The 18,117-nt window shown below is 32.3% G+C and overlaps 1 protein-coding gene across 1 annotated transcript in view; it reads right to left on the bottom strand.

Moving 5' to 3' along the window:
• LOC113519979 (tRNA dimethylallyltransferase) overlaps window positions 1-18,117 on the bottom strand; it is a 323,711-nt gene that overhangs the window by 162,000 nt on the left and 143,594 nt on the right. The window contains exons 2-3 of the mRNA XM_026905239.3: window positions 14,490-14,627; window positions 3,995-4,452 (exon numbers count right to left, since the gene is read on the bottom strand). Of these exons, the coding sequence (XP_026761040.2) occupies window positions 3,995-4,452; window positions 14,490-14,627 (596 nt within the window). The remainder of the gene's footprint in view (window positions 1-3,994; window positions 4,453-14,489; window positions 14,628-18,117) is intronic.

Genomic DNA, 18,117 nt, shown 5'->3' with positions numbered 1-18,117 from the left:
GCTTATGAATACTTGCAACATTTCTTTTTGGCACTATTCAGAATATAGTTGGTCATAGATGGACTTCATAAATGCGGTGGCGTAAAGAGGCGAGAGGTGAAGGCACTTCAAATCAACGAAGAGATTTAGAGAGAGAGTTGGTTGAAAACCAACTTTATCCTGATGGATGAAATTATAGTATTTTTGTTTTAATAAATGAAGGTGATGTGGTCCTTCTATGGTAATGGTACACTATGGCGTTTTGTCATATTCGCCATATCCGGAAGTGGCCAGATTGCCATAGTCAAATTACTTTAAAAAGTATGATTTTGTGTACGCTTATGGATTTTTGTGTTTTTTTTTTTTTAAGTAAAACAATGACATTTTCTATTAAATATTAGTAATTTTTATAACAAGTTGATACACGTAACGTAGCTTATACAGTGTCTTGAAAGTTTCGAATAAGAACTTGTGTTAATTATTTAATAGGGGTTAGTTAATAGGGGTCGATTTTTAGACCTCGTCGATCTCCAAAATCAATTTTACCCTGGAAAACAGATTTCTACTCAAAGGGGACTCTAGACATCGACCATTCTGGGAATCTCTGCTCTTATTCCAAAGTCAGTTCCAAGTCCGCCGTTGAACATTAAATTTTTTTAGTGTATCCCATGTAAATTATATACAATAAAGATTATACAATATATTATTTGGATTGTGCTCAGAGGAATTGTTCAATATGATGCCCACAGCCACTTTCTACCATCGTACGGCTCCCCATCAACAAGGATGTCGATGGCGAGCCGACATGAGGATGAACGGGAGTTCATCCTCATGTCCTACAGCCTCAATGGTCGCGTACTGCGCGGTTTCAGAGATGTTTCCTCCCACGAACACTAAGGTTATGGAATGAGCTCCCTGCCGAGATTTTTCCAAGAGACTACAGCATGGGGTTCTTCAAAAGGGGGGTAAAGAGGTTTCTTCAGGGTCGGCAACGCACGCGTAATACCTCTGGTATTGCAGGTGTTCATAGGCTACGGTGTGCCGTATGCTTGTTTGCCACCTCAGTGGTATAAAAAAAAAAACAATACAATAGAAAATATAATTGTAACATGATATACTCAAATAATCTACTAACTGGATAGAATTGCGTCATAGAATACACATACTTTAGTTCGAGATACCACCCAATATTGAAGCCAAAACTCTGTGAACTCTGACATTTCCAAACCATTATTGGAATATATAAAACCAATGAAGCGGCTGATCGAATCAACGAACAAAGTACGTTAAAGTAAAAGCAATAAGGGTGATATTTGGAAAAAATATATATACGAGGAAACGATTGGGGACGATTCAGTGTGAACAGACAACAATAAGTATGAGTTTCATTCATAAATGCTTTAACTGTATATTTGTTTGGTGTAAATTACTCGAGACGTTTACTTTTTAACGTAGTACGCATAAATCTCGACATGTAATCATTACGAGTAGGTCTAGATTTCTGGACCCGAATAAAGATTTATTTTTATTTATTTATTTAAACTTTAATGCACAGTGAAATTTTGTACATGTGAAATTATGGACTTAATACCGGACGGTGTTTGCTACCAGTCAACTATTGGGTAAATCGAGAAATAAGTAGGCAGTGTATTACTAAATGCAGGAAATATAAAAAGTAATACTTATTATATTAATATATTATAAACATATAATTAGACTATTATAAACATACACACAATTTCAATTCAATTTATTTTATTCGTTACAATATTGCATTGTGTTGAATATTTTTGCAAGTGACAAAAAGATATCGTAAAATATAACAAAACAAAAAAAAAAATATGAAGCAACAAAATAACCAATAATAATTGTCAAAAAATAACATTACAATCAATTTAAAAGTCATCAAATAATTAAATATATACATACATAAATATTACTATAACAAACATTAACTATATTAGAAGAGCAAAAGAAACAATCCATGACTCAGAGTAACTAGCACGATTAATTTTAAAGGGAAAGTGGGGAAAAAATCTACTTATTAAATAATATTTGTTTGTTTTTTCCAACAGTATAATTGTTGAATCATGTCAGATATAGTTAGTTGTCGGGAGATAAAAAACTGTGCCTACAAACATTTAAAAGGCCAGCAACGTACAAGCAACTTTTCTCGTGTTGCAGGTATTCGTGGGCGACGGTAGCCGTTTTCTATTAGGTGGACGTCTGCTTGTTTTCCTCCCTAACAATAAAAAAAAAAACTTTATAATCTCAAAATTCAGAATTTGATTTCAATATATTTTTGTTATTTAAATTTTGATAGTATTTTCTGTTTTTGGGTATCACTACGTTTACTTTATTCTATGCTAGATTCTATTTTTACATAATTTTTTTTTATTCTTGTATCTTCATCGTGGGTCTTGATGAACAAAATATATTTTTTGTTGAATTAATATTATAAAAAGAGAGGACTAGAAGATTGATTAATTAGATTTTTTTGTATGTTTATTTAATTATAGATATAATATAATTATAATTAAGTCAAAATAACAGTTTTTTGGTCAAATTAATCTGAAAACACGAGTAGAATGAAAAATTATAACATTAAAGTTTATTAAATCTTATCCAATTAAATAGTTTCATAATCAAAGTTGTATATGTAGGTATGTGTAAATGTCTCATTAAATTATTCGTATCGGACCTTTCATTTACGAGTTCGGACGAGTATAAAAATACTAACAGTAAGAAATATGCCGCAATGGTTAGTTTGTTAAATTCTAACATACGAGGTCTGTCAAAGTTCGTATAAAAGTGTTCTGGAATAGAATAGAGGAGTAGGCCAGGTAAGCGCAGGAAAAGGGGACCCCTTCCTTATGTCCCTAACAATGCTTCAGTTCTGGTCTGACCGCCGTGCGGCAAAAGAAACAATCCAACGAAACCCCGTCGGCATGGAGCCCGCTTCCGTTGAAGAGCAGCGCGTCGTAATCAAGTTTCTCTCGAAACTCGGCAAGAATAAATTTTTGCCGATCTAATTCGATAAGACATCCGGGGAACCACGATCAAAAAAATCAAGAAAATTCAAATGTCAAGACAATATTGTTTTTTTGATTTTCGGGGGATTGTCCATCAAAATTCGTCCCTCCATGCCAGACAGTTGATGGAAAATTCTACGTCGATGTGCTCAGACGCCTCAAAGCTCGTGTGGCACGAGTTCGTCCAGAATTGGCGCGAGAGGGGCGTTGGATTCTTCACCACGACAATGCCCCTGCCCACACCTCTCTTGTTGTCCGTGAGTTTTTGAGTAAAAATTCCATTACGGTGACCGAACACCCCCCCCTATTCGCCGGATTTGGCCCCGTGTGACTTCTTCTTGTTCCCAAAAACCAAATTGGTACTTCGGGGGCGGCATTTGGGGGACATAAATGAGATAAAAAAAGCTACGACGGGGCAGCTGAGAAACCTACAACCAGAGGACTTTCAAGGAGCCTTCTCACAGTGGAAACGGCGTTGGCACAAGTGCATTATGTCACAGGGGGAGTACTTTGAAGGGGATAAAATTGATTTATCTGAATAATTGTAAAATAAAATTTTTAAAAAACTTTTATACGTACTTTCCGGACAAACCTCGTACTCTATCGTATGCAAAGTTATCCTCTATTTGTCCAAATAAAGTCCTAATCTATTTACTAATTTATATTTCTATTTATTTAGAGTAATATATAAAAATTACATGCACGATGTTTGTTCACACTAACCGCTGAAACAGTTCAACTGATTTTAATGAGATTTAGTAATAAAGTAATGTTCGGTCCAACTTGGAGAATAGGATAGCTTTCATGCCAATAAGAAAAAATAAGTCCTGAAAAATGGTGGTAAGAGGTAAAACAACGTATAATAATGTATTGATTTTCAAAACAATATTGCACGAAAAGAACATTAAAATTGCTGGAAAAATTAAATTAATAAAATTTAATAAGACAATGTATTGCATGTGTAAATAAATAACAAGACTTACCTTAAAACTTTCCGCCTGTTGTTTGGATGTAAACGCGCCGCCATCACAGGATCTATAGCTTTCAGTTTTGTATGGATCTCCTCGTTTGTAAATTTCTTTTCATTATCTACGTCAATCTTTAGTTTTTCTTTATTTACTGCTTGAGTATTTTTAGTAACATCTATACAGGTATCGGAGTTGGTTTTTTCTGAAATGTTTTCTGTCTCATCAATGATTTCTGATGTTGAAGGCTTTGCAGTCGTTTCGTGGGTAGGTTCTTTAGCAGCCTTTTTGGTTTCTACTTCATCATGATCATCACTGTAGTCATCGAGATCTCTTTTCCGTCTACTTTTATCCCAGAGTAAAGCTTCTGAATCATTCATGTCTTCTACAAGTATTTTATAGACAATGGATTCTATGTAATAGTTGGTTCCTCCAACAATAATGGGCACTTTTCCTTGTTCTGTGAGGTTGTCAATCTAAATTTAGAGTTAAGGAATATATAATTAAATATAGTAGAAAGTTATTTATTTACACATGTACAAATGAACAAGAGGGAGACTGTACAAAAGTTGTTTGCTTGGATACTTCTGTACCATTCGTGTTTCAAACGTAAAGCAGCTGTGTTTGCATATCTATGTTTCGGTTTGAAGGGTGGGATATGATGTGAATTTACAGGGTACAGAGGAGTAACACCTGAGTCCTCAGGAACGGCAACGCATGGGTGGGGGCGTATCATGGGCGAAACGGTGTACTCAGTTGTGTCCATGGTACTGCTCATTTTTATAGGCGACGGTTACCACTTTCCATCAGGTGGGCCGTCAGCTTGTTTGCCATTCTAAGTTGTATAAAAGAAATTATATTAAAATAATAATAGATCATTAAATATTGATTTAACATGACTTAAGTCATAAAAAATATGTTTTTATTTTTTTTATTTTTTATAACACAGATGACCGTCAATGGGTTCTTAAGTTTTTTTTAAGCCTAAAATAATTAATTATTCATACGGAGGGATAAAAAAGAATATGTAACGTCTACTATTGCCTTAATAATATTTTAATTTTTTTAAAAAAAAATTTGGGGCTCCGATACATGGTAATGCAGGAATATTTATTAGATAATATTCAGTAGGGGGAGTTGGGGCACCTTGATACGATTTTTACTTAAACCCAAAAAAAGACGACCTATTGACAGTAATATACAATTTAAGAATTATAATCTATTCAATAAATATTCAACTAACTTTTCAAAGTCAAATTAACAGTTAGATTTAATCATAAAAAATATTAGAATTTAAGAAAAAATATCAATGTACCCCACATTTGGGGTGCATTGATACATATAATGGTGGTACTTTGATTCACAGAAACGTTTCTACAAATTAAACAAGATTTATTGATTTTTATGACATTTATTTATTAATTACTTATATTTGTAAATTATGTGTACTTAAGATTAATCTTGTACTAATTGAAATCAATGTTTTTTGCGTTTTTTATATAAAAATAGAACAAGTAAATCCAAACAATATACTATACCATGAAAAACAATAAAATACAATCATTCTTTATTTGGCCTAATCAGTCATCACTAGTTTTATACTTAAACAATAAGATATCATCATTCTTTATTTGACCTCTTCAGTCATCACTAGTTTTTATGAGGATTTACATTACATTGAAATGTTGTAAGGTGACAAATTTATCTTAAAATTGAATAGAGAAGCGTTCTACTAGTGCCCTTCTTTACTATAGGATTTGGTAACTTCAACACAATATCACAAATATTAACCGAAGCTTCGTCTCTTATATCAGGGAATACAAAAGTTCCAGTCGGTTTAAGCTTTAAAAAAGAGACAAGAAAGTCGTTCTGGCTATCGGGATATCTTGATACTATTTTTCCAACAAAATGCTTATAAGGTTGCTTCTTTCCTACATTAATTACCTTTGTTATAACATAGTCACCATCATCAAGATCATTTACTGCAGGTGGGGCAGTATTAAAAATATCATCATCAGATGATTCTATGGTAGACCTTTCAGAATCGAATGATTCCTGTAATAAAATATTAGCAGAAGAGTTTGAAGAGTCTGATTCTATAGATATAGTCTTTGCATTTTTATTTTGTTTTTTGATGGGATTAACAGTTATCCCCAGTAAATTTTTAGCAGTTTTCAGATCTTTTTCGCGTTTTCGTCGATTTTTTTTAGGTTCGCTTCATCCTTAGATCTTTGCAGTTCTTCTATTCTTTGTTTTTCTGGAGTATCCGTGTAAATTCGCAATTTACCCTTTCCTTTTCCTTTTCTGGTTGGATTGTTTCGGTAAATTTTTGGATAAGGCCTTACAACTTCAGGAGTTATGCATGGTTTGGTTGTGAGTATTTCATTAATTTCATCAGAAACTCTTGATGTGGAAGGCATATTATGTAACTCAAAATCATTCATGATATTTGGTAGCTCTCTAGTAGGAGGTGGTGTTACACATTGCTCGCTCTCTGTCGTTAATTCGAGATTAATAGGATTGGCACTAGAATCAGTTATAAGATCATTTTTGGATCCTTGGTTGCTATAAACATCACAAGGAGAAAAATCTTCTTCAAAAATGCTAATCTATTAAATGGTATGATTCCAGGCTTAGCAAATGCGCTTGTAATATTTTTTGCGTTGAAAGATTCAAAAAAAGCCATCTTAGAAAGACTTGGAATATCATAAATAGATATCGTTTTCCCAGGATGATTAATGTGCCAGTCATTGATATTTTGATAATGGACCGAAAACACCAACATCAAATATATGTGTGTGGAGGAAACGATAAGTAGACAATTCCATTTTCACGTGAATAATTAATTGCTTCAACTGAAATATGTTGATACTTCTGTTTCATGATGTCACACATTAAAAGAATCGGTCTTTCTTTTGTACTATTTGTGTGTTTTTGGATATGTTTCAAAACCTCTATAAATAATTCATTATTTATCCAACCAGATCTAGACGATAAGCCTAAAGACCCTTCAGGAGCACCATTTAAAAAATGGCTTTTATAATGAACCCTGGAAACACATATACAGGTGGAATACTATTGCCAGTTCCAGTAATGATTCCTCCAAATGTCACCAACTCGCCTCTCTCTGCAGAAACAATTTGGCCGATTTGACGTTGAGTTTTTTCTGCCAGTATCTTTGGAGTATTCATAACCGTTGTAATACCGGTTTCATCGAAATTAATAATACGATCAGCTGTAAAATTAAATCTTGCGAAAACATCTTCTAAATTATTAAAAAAGGTTTCAACAGCAGTTTTATTAAATGAAAATGATCGGGCAATACTTGTGTTTTCGGGTTTCCTTAAACTAATATTTTTATTTCTTTTACGAAAACCATATGTCCAATCTAAGCCAGCACTTTTATTGACATCCCAAGATGGTGGATAGATGCAATTTAATTTTTTAGCATATTCGTAAGCAAGCTGCCGCACTTTAATTAATGTAAGCCCATGATGCATTTTACTGCATTTTATTATGTAAGAATTTAGTTGATCTTCTTGTTCCTTTGTAAATACTTGTTTGGAGGTATACTTAGATGAAAAACTCAGGCCTGCGCAGTTTTTATTCTTCTTTTTTTCGATTCTATGTTGTAGAGTTGCAGGTTTTAAATTATATTTGTCGGCTGCTTTTCTTATTGATAATTTTCCTTCCAACACCTCAGATATCGCAGAAGCCAGAGAAATTTCATCTATGAAAGTTCTCTGTGTTTTGCTTTGAATGTACGAACCATTTTTCTATAAAGAAATAAAAATATGTTAAGTCTTGCATAAACATACATTTTAATTATTGATACGTATCAATGTGCCCCGACAGTACTTGTATTAATGTGCCCCTGCCTACTACAATCGAAATAAATATTTTATAAAATTAAAGCAATTAATAATAACAAAAAATTGAAATGTACATAATGTAATGACAGATATATACTTACCATATATCTTAATATATCACAGGTAACACTAAATATATTAGAACAATTACATCTGAAATAAAACTATGAAAATTTTGTTGCGAACGTCAGAAACAAGTTTGAAGGTGCCAAGCGCTAACCGTTGAGTGAACGTTGCTCCGCGCTAGTGTGCGTGTAATGATTAACATCTTATGTGTGGCGTAATAATTTTTGTTTTCGATGTATATTGACTGTATCTATGTGCCCCATGTATCAATGTACCCCATCTCCCCCTATAATATACAAAGTGGAGTTGGAATATTAATATATAATATTTCAGCTCTAATTCACTTCGAAGCATTAGTGATTATTGATATTTTGAAAATAGAACAGACCACCTACGTCCGAATATTTAAATTGAATATTTCTTTCGATGCATTTATATCGCCTCACAGACACTTCTTATACGCGTATCAATCACTTTTTTTTCAAAAAATTCTTCGTGCAGACTCCTTTCTGAGATTTCATTATACATGTACAGATGTAATGACTAGTATTAGCAAGATATTAATAATAATAACAAAACCAAACATGGCCGGTCATCGACTGTATTCCTAATTACGACGTAGTTAAGGGCGTTCATACCAAAGCTATGAGTATATGAGAAGGGTTACGCTCGGCAGTAGTTAAATGGCTGAGATGACGATGATGATGATAATACTAAAATTCACCGAAGTGCGGTAAAAATACGATCATATGTCAATTTTCATTAACAAATTAAGAATTTTGCGATATTTCTGTTTATTTAAGGATCTGCTGGATCTTTGGATATATATGTATGCATCTGTGTGCATGCAATATGCATCTGCTTTAAATTTTCTTCTAAAGTTTTCAAATCCTTTTTTTGCTGTCACATTCCAAATGTTTCATGACAGTTTAAAAATAATTTTATTGTATGATTAAAATTTTATATATAGGATATTAAAACACTTTTTAAATAATAAATATATATAAAAGTAAATTTCCGTTTTGTAGAATAAAGATTACATGATTTTTGCTAACATTAATAGAAATCATACTTTGATGTTTTTTAGTGAAGATGTTTTTGTCACTCAGTCAATTTCTCAAATTTATAGCACACGGATTACAGCAAAAAAAGAACCCAGCTTTTGTGTTGTCTGTATTTTGTTTAAAATAGTAAGAATAGGCTTTTTTATTATAAGTGATATAAAAAATCTTTGTTTACTTTGCAGTGTGGGAATTATTTACACATTTTCTAACATTTTGCTATAGAATATAATTATTTTTAATTTTATTTTGCTACAAATTATAGTTATTTTTCAACTTTAATACTTTCAATAGGTAATTTAACAGAACACTAAAATACAATATTTTTAACATTTGTGCCAACTAAGTAAACATGAACATTATCATGTTCAATGAGGATAGAATAATTAAATTCAAAAATGTCAAGCTAAATTCTATTGTTTATACATACATGTATAAACATTTTAATAATTTAGTTTAAGAATTTAGTTAATATTATTTCAAATACTATTCCATTGTAAACCAATATTATTGATAATTGACAGATAATTCTAACGAACTTTTTACTAACTTAAACATGTGAAAGCTTTGGTATGAACGCTCTTAATCATCGCAAAAAGTAAAGTATACAACTTTTTGCTGCTTCGCTTTACCGCGGTCACTATCCCGTTAAGGGTCCGTTCATACTATTTAGAATGTGATTATTAAAATATCATTTTTCATGGCTTCATTATATCTATTAATTTATGTTTGTTGTTGGTGTAATTTGTTTTTGATGTTTACATCAAAAATTGATATCATATTTGCTAACTAGACAGAGATCTTTCGATTTCTTAGCTGTATTCAACAAGAAGTTCTCGGCTCATCTGAGTTTTTTTTTTAATTTACCTTTATTAAATATACTTAAGACAAATTATAGGTTAAAGTTTACAGGTACTGTTGGTACACTATTAGTATTACAGTGATAGTGCTATGAGAAATATAAAAAAATTCTTAATTTGTATATGATATTATTATTTTAATCGTTTAACGAGAAAGAATAACACCTTAGAAATTGCAGCGGATAATTGGTACTGTATTCTGTAATGCCTATAAATGACGGTTACTGTTTGGAAAAAAATAATTCTAATTTCAAATCAATTCAATAATATCTTGCAAATACGTGCAAGTTATATCGAAAGCTAATATCTCTAAATCGAAGTACTCGAGGTATATTAGACATACTAAAAGTAGAATAAAAAAGTAAACAAGCTAAGGTTAAGGTTCACAAAAACTTACCATAATGAAAACAATTTCTTTGAGTCTATTATCGGTACAAACCTATTTTCACCAACATTCTTTAAAGATCTCTGTTTGTATTTTATGTTGGGAATAGCTATTAAGTATTTCCGAATGATGTACGGCAGTCCCATTAAGTCGACCGTTTAAGAACATGTCAAAATGTTTATTTTCATATACATAGATTCAATCAATCGATTAACGGAAAACATGAACGTTACAAAAGAGAATGGTAACAAATAATAAATTGAACTATATGTATTGGTGATAGAGGTGAAATTGAAAAGCTAATGTGATCTAATGTATGAACTATAAGACGATTATTGGGTGAATGACCGACATGTAAAAAAAGACCAACTTATAAGGCCTGTCAAAGGTGACCAAGAATATTAAGACTTATTTGATTAACGAAGTGACGGCCCGTCGAAGTGCGTGTAGTTGTGTGAAAATAAATCAAGAGTCTTACCAAATTGGAATTAAAATGTCGGAAATATATTATTCGTATTTAACAGCTAACGGCGGCAGTTGGCTGCTTATATTAAACTGCTTTATAGCTGTGATTTAATGATAGTACTCATGTTTAGAAAGATGGTAAGGTTGTAACAACCCCATCATATATCTGCCTATATAAACAGGATTAAGTGAAGTACACCGCAAATGCCAATAAGCAGTAAAACCTATTCAAGTCTTAGAGGTAAATATGGAATTAAAATATCCTGGGACTCATAACGAATTTAATATTGTCTATGAACTGTTTTGTGAGTGCATAATGACTGAAGTATTTGGCAGGCGACACAGTATGCACATAAAGTTATTTAACTTTCTAACATGTATTAACACGAAGGAAAGAAAAGAATTCATGCGCCACTTTAACTTAAATAAATTGAATGTTGGTCTTATTCAATCTATGTTAGCTGAATTTAAACCAGAAATTTTTGAACATCTCTGTAAATTATTGATGCCCATTAATTCTTCTCTTTCCGCGTCTAGGGAAGGTAGATAAAGTTTTGTTTGAGAAATCAGTTCAGGGTACCTTAGGACTGATATACCTGAAGAAGGTAAAAGCCCTTAAACTGCCAACAACTCTGTTACCAATCTATACCAAAACATAAAAAAATATAATAAGAGAAATAGAAGAAGACGTGTAAACTATATAATATGATAGTAGAAGTAATGAAAATAGTAAGGTATAAGAAAAAGGTAACTCTAAAGACATATAGCTAGTCATGCGAAATTTGACATAAAACTTCCAAAGGGGTATATTAAACACAATAAACTGTATTATTTACAATATTATATACGTATATAGTATGCTACATTAGTTTCCATATGTGAAGGGATTTTCTAATAAACAGAACCTGGTTAGGTTGAGTTAGAATAAGAGAGCGGATCCTTATACATTTTTGTTTCTTTAATTTGTTCTTTATGTAAAGTTGCTATTACTACTACTCGTGTGAAGGCGCCTCCCTCAGGTGCTAATGGATTTTAGGCCGCTTTTGTTATACAGGAAGGTTTCTAAATTTGCTTACCAGATAATGGGTTTAAAAACGCTCCAAAGTACGAAACAAGTGACATTTATTTTATAAGATCCAAACTTTAATTAGCTACATAGAGAGGCTTAGACTGATGTTTAGCTTAGAGATCTCCGGATCGCGGTCAAACGTTGTCCAACTGAGACATTATTTTTTTATTTGGTGAACTTGCTAAGATGTTACGAGCATTCTAAAACCATTCCTTTATTACTCGATTATGTATACGCATGTTCGAATCTTGGATATTGTGCTTTTGTTGATCTTTGAATCTACACTTTCTTAGGTTTACATTCCAGTTCTTGATTGTTCTAGATTTATAATAGACGAGCACTAGATTAACAAATAATATTCATATATTGCCAAATACGTTCGCAATATATTCAAATTGGAACAAAGGAATTCTTGAATACCTGCACACTATTATAAACTCTATGGAATTTCACAATTTTCCGTATCAGCAGTTGCCGGGCGAGAATTTGCCCTACAGTTGAATAAATGTTTGCACAAGAAATTAATGCGGCGCTCCATTTGAGCCGTTATTATTGAAAAGCATTTAATAAAATGTATTACTTGTAATTGTTTTTTGATAATGCAGACGTTGATTTTGCAGACCATTTCAAAAGTGAAATCATCGTTGCGATCTTTTCTGTATAGCCTTTTGTTCCTTTTTTTTATGGCATAGGGGCCAATATTTTAATTTCCTTTCATTTTAGTTTATACTCATAACAGTATATTTCTTTTAAAAGGTTGGCAGTACACCTGCAATTTCTTCGGCGTTGCGAATGCTCATAAGCAGCAATAGTCACTTACCATCAGAGCCGCATGTTCGTTTGTATTATAAAAAGACTCATTGTCCTTTCCAAGCTCACATTTCAAAAGCTTTACATTTAAGCTTTACCTTTTGAGACAACTTCTACGTCTTACAAGGCTGTACTTTCAAATTAGATATTAATGATTATTTTTCGAGAAACCTTTGCAAAGAGTTGTAACTAAAGCTGCCTTAAGCAATGAAGAAGAAATAGCTTTTGTAGTACTATTGTAGGTACCTAACATTTATTTTAAAGTCGAACATAGGGTAATGTCATTAAATATTTCACGCGGAGGAATTTTCAGGTGTGTCATTATAATATTACTTATGTATTAATGTCATATACAAATTATTCAATCCATGTAATTTTTGTGTATAAGAATGTATGTCAGATTGTGAGTAAATAATGTTTCAAATATTTAAAATTGTGTTCCACAAAAAGCCGATTTCAGTTGTGTCTAAACTAGTTGTTATGATTTAAAAACTTAGTTTAGTCTTTAAATAATACACATCTGAATCGATTTTGATAAAATTTCTATGGGACCAATCTCTAAGATAGTTAATAATAATACATATTTTTTTTTATGGATGATAATGGAATGGTAACCCCCCCCCCCCCCTGCGCTATCGGTATATACTAGCGGAGCACCAGTGAGAGATGATTGGTGAGGATGAAAAAGCAGGTTAGTTAGCCCATCATGACGAATTCAACGATAAATTAGTCACGATGGTTTCAAGGGGGGAACCGCGAGGAGGTCGACGTGATAAGGTATATTGATAACGATGAGGACTAACCTCCCCAATACTAACAATCCCTTCCCCCCAAAACGACATAATTATAGGTAATGTTGCGGCCTCTTTGACAGGTTTTGTCGCTGGCCACTAAGACATTCTGCAGACAAAAATGATGGCTTGGGACAAAACAAATGACTAAAAAAAAGATCGAAAAGAAGACGGACATAATTGTGATACAGAAAATTTGCCTTTTTAATAGTTTTGACGACAAATTTTGATCCTCGACCTTCCGACCTTCGACCTTACAAGTGGTCCTTCGACCTTTCAAGAGGTCCTTCGACCTTTCAAGAGGTCCTTCGACCTTTCAAGTGGTCCTTTGACCTTTTCAGGTAATTTAAAGTCAAATAATCTATTAATAATTTATATAGATACACTATTTACGTAACGATTACCAAATTTATTTTGAAGTGATCAGTTTTGAAGAACTGGCAAAATTTAAAAAAATTGTATCAATAATAATTAATATTCATTATATTTAAACTAGAAAAAAATCTAACGGCCACGAATTGATTTTTAATAAAAATAAATATTTGCTATTTTTTTTAACATCAATTTCCTTCATTTTCATGTGACATTTGACAGTCTGCGTGTGACAGTTCCAAATTCGAAACTGTCACACGCAGCCATTTACATTACACGCACACAAGTGTATTTGTTCGTCTCGTCTCTGTGATTGCATTTCTTTATTTCTTCTCTCACACACGTACCTTATAAAGTATGTTGTTATATGAATATCAGTTAATCAATATATATAATAAAATCGTAAAAAAAAACTATACAATAGAACCCAAAACAATCATTTTTAGAATTTTTATCTGTTTGTGTATACGTTTGTGCACACTAATCTCAGAAACGGCTTAACCAATTTGAATGAGGGTTTCACTAATACGTTGCGGTTTGCTTCACTTAACATTTAGTGTTTGTTTTATTTCAATCGGTTTATAAATAAAAAAAGTTATATCAGTCTAAGGAATCACATATAAAATGCTATAAAATAATCGATCAGTTCAATTGATTGAAACCTTTTTTATTATTAGTATTGATTTTCGAAAATTCTGTCTACACGTGCGAAGCCGGGTCGGATCGCTAGTTTCATACTATGTCTACGTTTTCAAAGGATACAATTTTCAGAGCTCTATTCCTAAAGTCCACCACGGTGAACATGTTGTGTGGTTCCAGGATATCAAGTAGATGGTGCTTCACCATCTCCTGTTCGCGGCGACTTGCCTTCGCTGTTACCACATCTAGGCCTTTGTATATCTGAAACAAATAAAAAAAACGAAAATATTTTAGATTCAAATAGTTAAGGTCACATGAAAACTAAAATTAATGTGTATTAAAATTTAAAAAAAATTGTTTACGTTACAAATAAAAAAAAAGTATTTTTTTTGAGTGCGATACCGCACCTGATATTGGTTTTCAGCTCTCTATATTTTGAAGCATAAATAAATAGATAAACGCCGTTGTTTCTCAAACTGGGTATTGCTACTGTATTGTGTTGAATACTGAATATGAAAATAGCGACTTGATCAATCGTAAAAAGAATGATTTGACTAGTAATATAATTGTTCTATTTTTAAACCAATTGAATGTACTGACAGAGAACGAGAGGTTTCTTACACAGAATGAAACTAAAATATTCGAATTTAGAACACGGAATCGTTTACATTTTACTTCGCCATCATCAGGATTTTGTTTCTCAAAGAACGGCAACTTCGATCATCACAAAATTATTTATTTATATATACTTTTGCACACATTAACAAATGTCTACAGGGTGGACTTAATGCCTGATGGCATTCTCTACCAGTCAATTGTTATGCCAAACAGAGAGAGTAAATGACGGTATATTGACCTAACAAAATCAGTTTGTAAATAGAATAAATATAAAAGATAACAACAGAAATGTAACTTTATCTTTTGTTTTATATTTGAAAAAATGTAAATAATCTGATTGTATAAACTTATTTGTTAATTTACGTGTGTCATAAATGGCTCAAATAAAGTGTTTATCTATCTATCTATATATTTTTAAAATGTTGTTCAAAATTTTTAAGTTTGTAAAATAAACCTATAGCTCACTACACGTTTTGGGATACTGCAAGTGTGGTGAGTAATTTATAAATAAATAAATAAATAATATAATAAATATATAAGTCAAGGTTAATCATACAATAGTATAGAATGAAGCTTTTTATTGTTGTAATAAAAAAAATAATATAAGACTAACATGGAATGCAATTTTAATCATAACCATATTTATATAGAAACGAGGAAGAAGTCAAACTGTTGATTATGAAAATAATTATCGAAATCGGTCCTACCTTAGTGGCACAACCGCATAATACACACACAAAAGCAAATTTTTTTAAGTAACTGCTTAAATGTATGTAATATAGGAAGTCATGGGGTTGGGGGAGGAACGGATTGTTAGAAATGTGGACTACCAGTCCCATTGCTAGCAGTATACCTGACAGACCTCCACATGGTCTCCCTTGGAAACCATTGTGCTGAATTCCAGGTGTATTCATTACGATGGACTAACTGACCTGCCTTTTCATTCTCATTTATCACCTTTCACAGGTATCCCGCTAGTGTATACCGTTAGCGCAGGTAGGGTTACCATTCCATTATCATGCCTTAAAAAAAATGTAGGAAGTGATTTAAAAACTTTGAGAACCCGCACCCTAAACCAACTACGCCATGACTCATTAATATTAATGGGAAGCCACCTATAAAATGAAACAGAGTTATTCTCGTCTCAATATAATAATTATGGTAATGCAAGTAAAATGTATGAAATGTATGTAATAAGGACGAGCTCAGTATCACGTGAATAATGCCTATGGCAGGCACTTTGAATATTCATAATCGAAGGTTAAACGGTTTAGGTGGAAATATCGGGGGTTTTAAAAGCTTCAAAGGTGAAAATTGAGTGAATTAGAGCGGAAATTGGTACAGACTCGATTGACATCTGATTTTGTTAAACACCCAATTAATATGATTATAGATCAATTATCAAATACGTTTAGTGACATTGACAAATAACCAAAAACGTTTCCGAAATAAACAAGCGGGCCGTTGATGATTGCGTAACGTTTAAATTGTTATGGGACATTTGTACGTTTCCTGTTACAGTTTTGGATTTTGATACCAATAAAAGTAGTTTTTAATAGGTACAAAATTAGTATAAAACAATCATTTAAATTTTAATTATGGTTACTAAAAGATGGGAATTAATGCGTTCGTTTATGTAAACTATAATAATTTACTTATGTTATCTCGACATTTCGACCAGGTTTCACCGGTCGTGGTCATATGGAGGCCGATAATTATAATAAAAAATAAACAATATTCAACCATAAATATAGCAATGGTTGAACAAAATATATTAATTTTTTTTTTTTTTGTAATTGTTTGTATCTATAATAAATTTACTATTGGAATCTTTTGGAGGAAACAATAAAGAGTATCTGTCTATCTATTTATCTATCTATCTTTTTTTTTAACCAAAGGTTATCTGTAAAACATTGTCTTAGCTATAAGACCGCTTTTTGTACCTTATGTACATGTATTTATGTTACTGTATTTCACTTGAATTGTTCAATTGTCATTGTATATTTTTATGTATCTGGTGCAATAGAGAGTTAAATAAATAAATAATGTCAATTTTATATAAATATATACTTTTGTACATTCACTTATAATATAGGTATTAGGTTATAACAAAAATGTACAGAGTCCAGTCAATCTTGAGAACCCGAAAGGAAAAAGTTTACTTCAGCTTTATTCAACTTTATTCTAGCGATACGCGAATTTACCGTGAAGCAGTTGTATTTGCATGGCTGTGTTTCGGTTTGAAGGGTGGGATATGGCGTGAATTTACAGGGTACAAAGGAATAACATCTAAGTCCTCAGGAATGGCAACGCATGGGGGGTATCATGGGCGAAACAGTATACTCTGTTATGTCCATGGTACTGTTCATGTCTATAGGCGACGGTTACCACTTTTCATCAGGTGGGCCGTCAGCTTGTTTGCCATTCTAAGTTGTATAAATAAAAATTACAATTACGACTATTAATTATTCAATTGAGCAATTTGATTTCTAATTTGTCAGTAGTTCTCACATCTGGAAGGCGGGTTGGCCACAGCAATTAAACTTTTGTGATGTTTTAGGAGGGACGCTGCCACTTGTACCTCGACCGTTAAGCTCCCTTAGCTGCCTCTTACTACACTTACGGGGAAGGAGTGGCCCATTCTATGCCGAGACTGCACGGCATTTGTTTTCCTCTACTGAGAGGTAATAGCCAGGTAAATTATCATAGTTTAACCAAACGCTCACGTCAATTCCCGCCTTTTACAAACCAGCGGGTCTACCATAAAAAGAATGTCCGAAATTTCAAACTCAATTTCGTGTTTTTGTTTATACCAAAATCGGACCAATAAATGGAGTTTAACATTTCGTTCGTCATACATCCTGTCATAAAAGTCCAAAGTAACAATATTTTAACATTTTTGATATTTCCAAACGGCATGCATTATGTAATTTTAACATCAAATTTGTGTTTCGTTTGGCTCGGAAATTTTGGAAAACATTTCATGGTAGGCCCTCCAGCAAATCCATGCAACACAAAAGTTTAAAAATTAATAATGCAATATTTGCGAAGAAATCGTGTAATATATAATACATACAAAAAATGTAGCAGAATCAAGAAACTCCTCCTTTCCGTTTGTTTGAAAAAAACACAT

This window comes from Galleria mellonella, unplaced genomic scaffold, assembly GCF_026898425.1.
Source record: "Galleria mellonella isolate WM207_F2 unplaced genomic scaffold, CSIRO_AGI_GalMel_v1 utg19, whole genome shotgun sequence".
In the NCBI taxonomy this organism is placed as follows: domain Eukaryota; kingdom Metazoa; phylum Arthropoda; class Insecta; order Lepidoptera; family Pyralidae; genus Galleria; species Galleria mellonella.
Note: the sequence above shows the minus strand (reverse complement) of the source record. Positions and strands in the feature narration are given on the sequence as shown.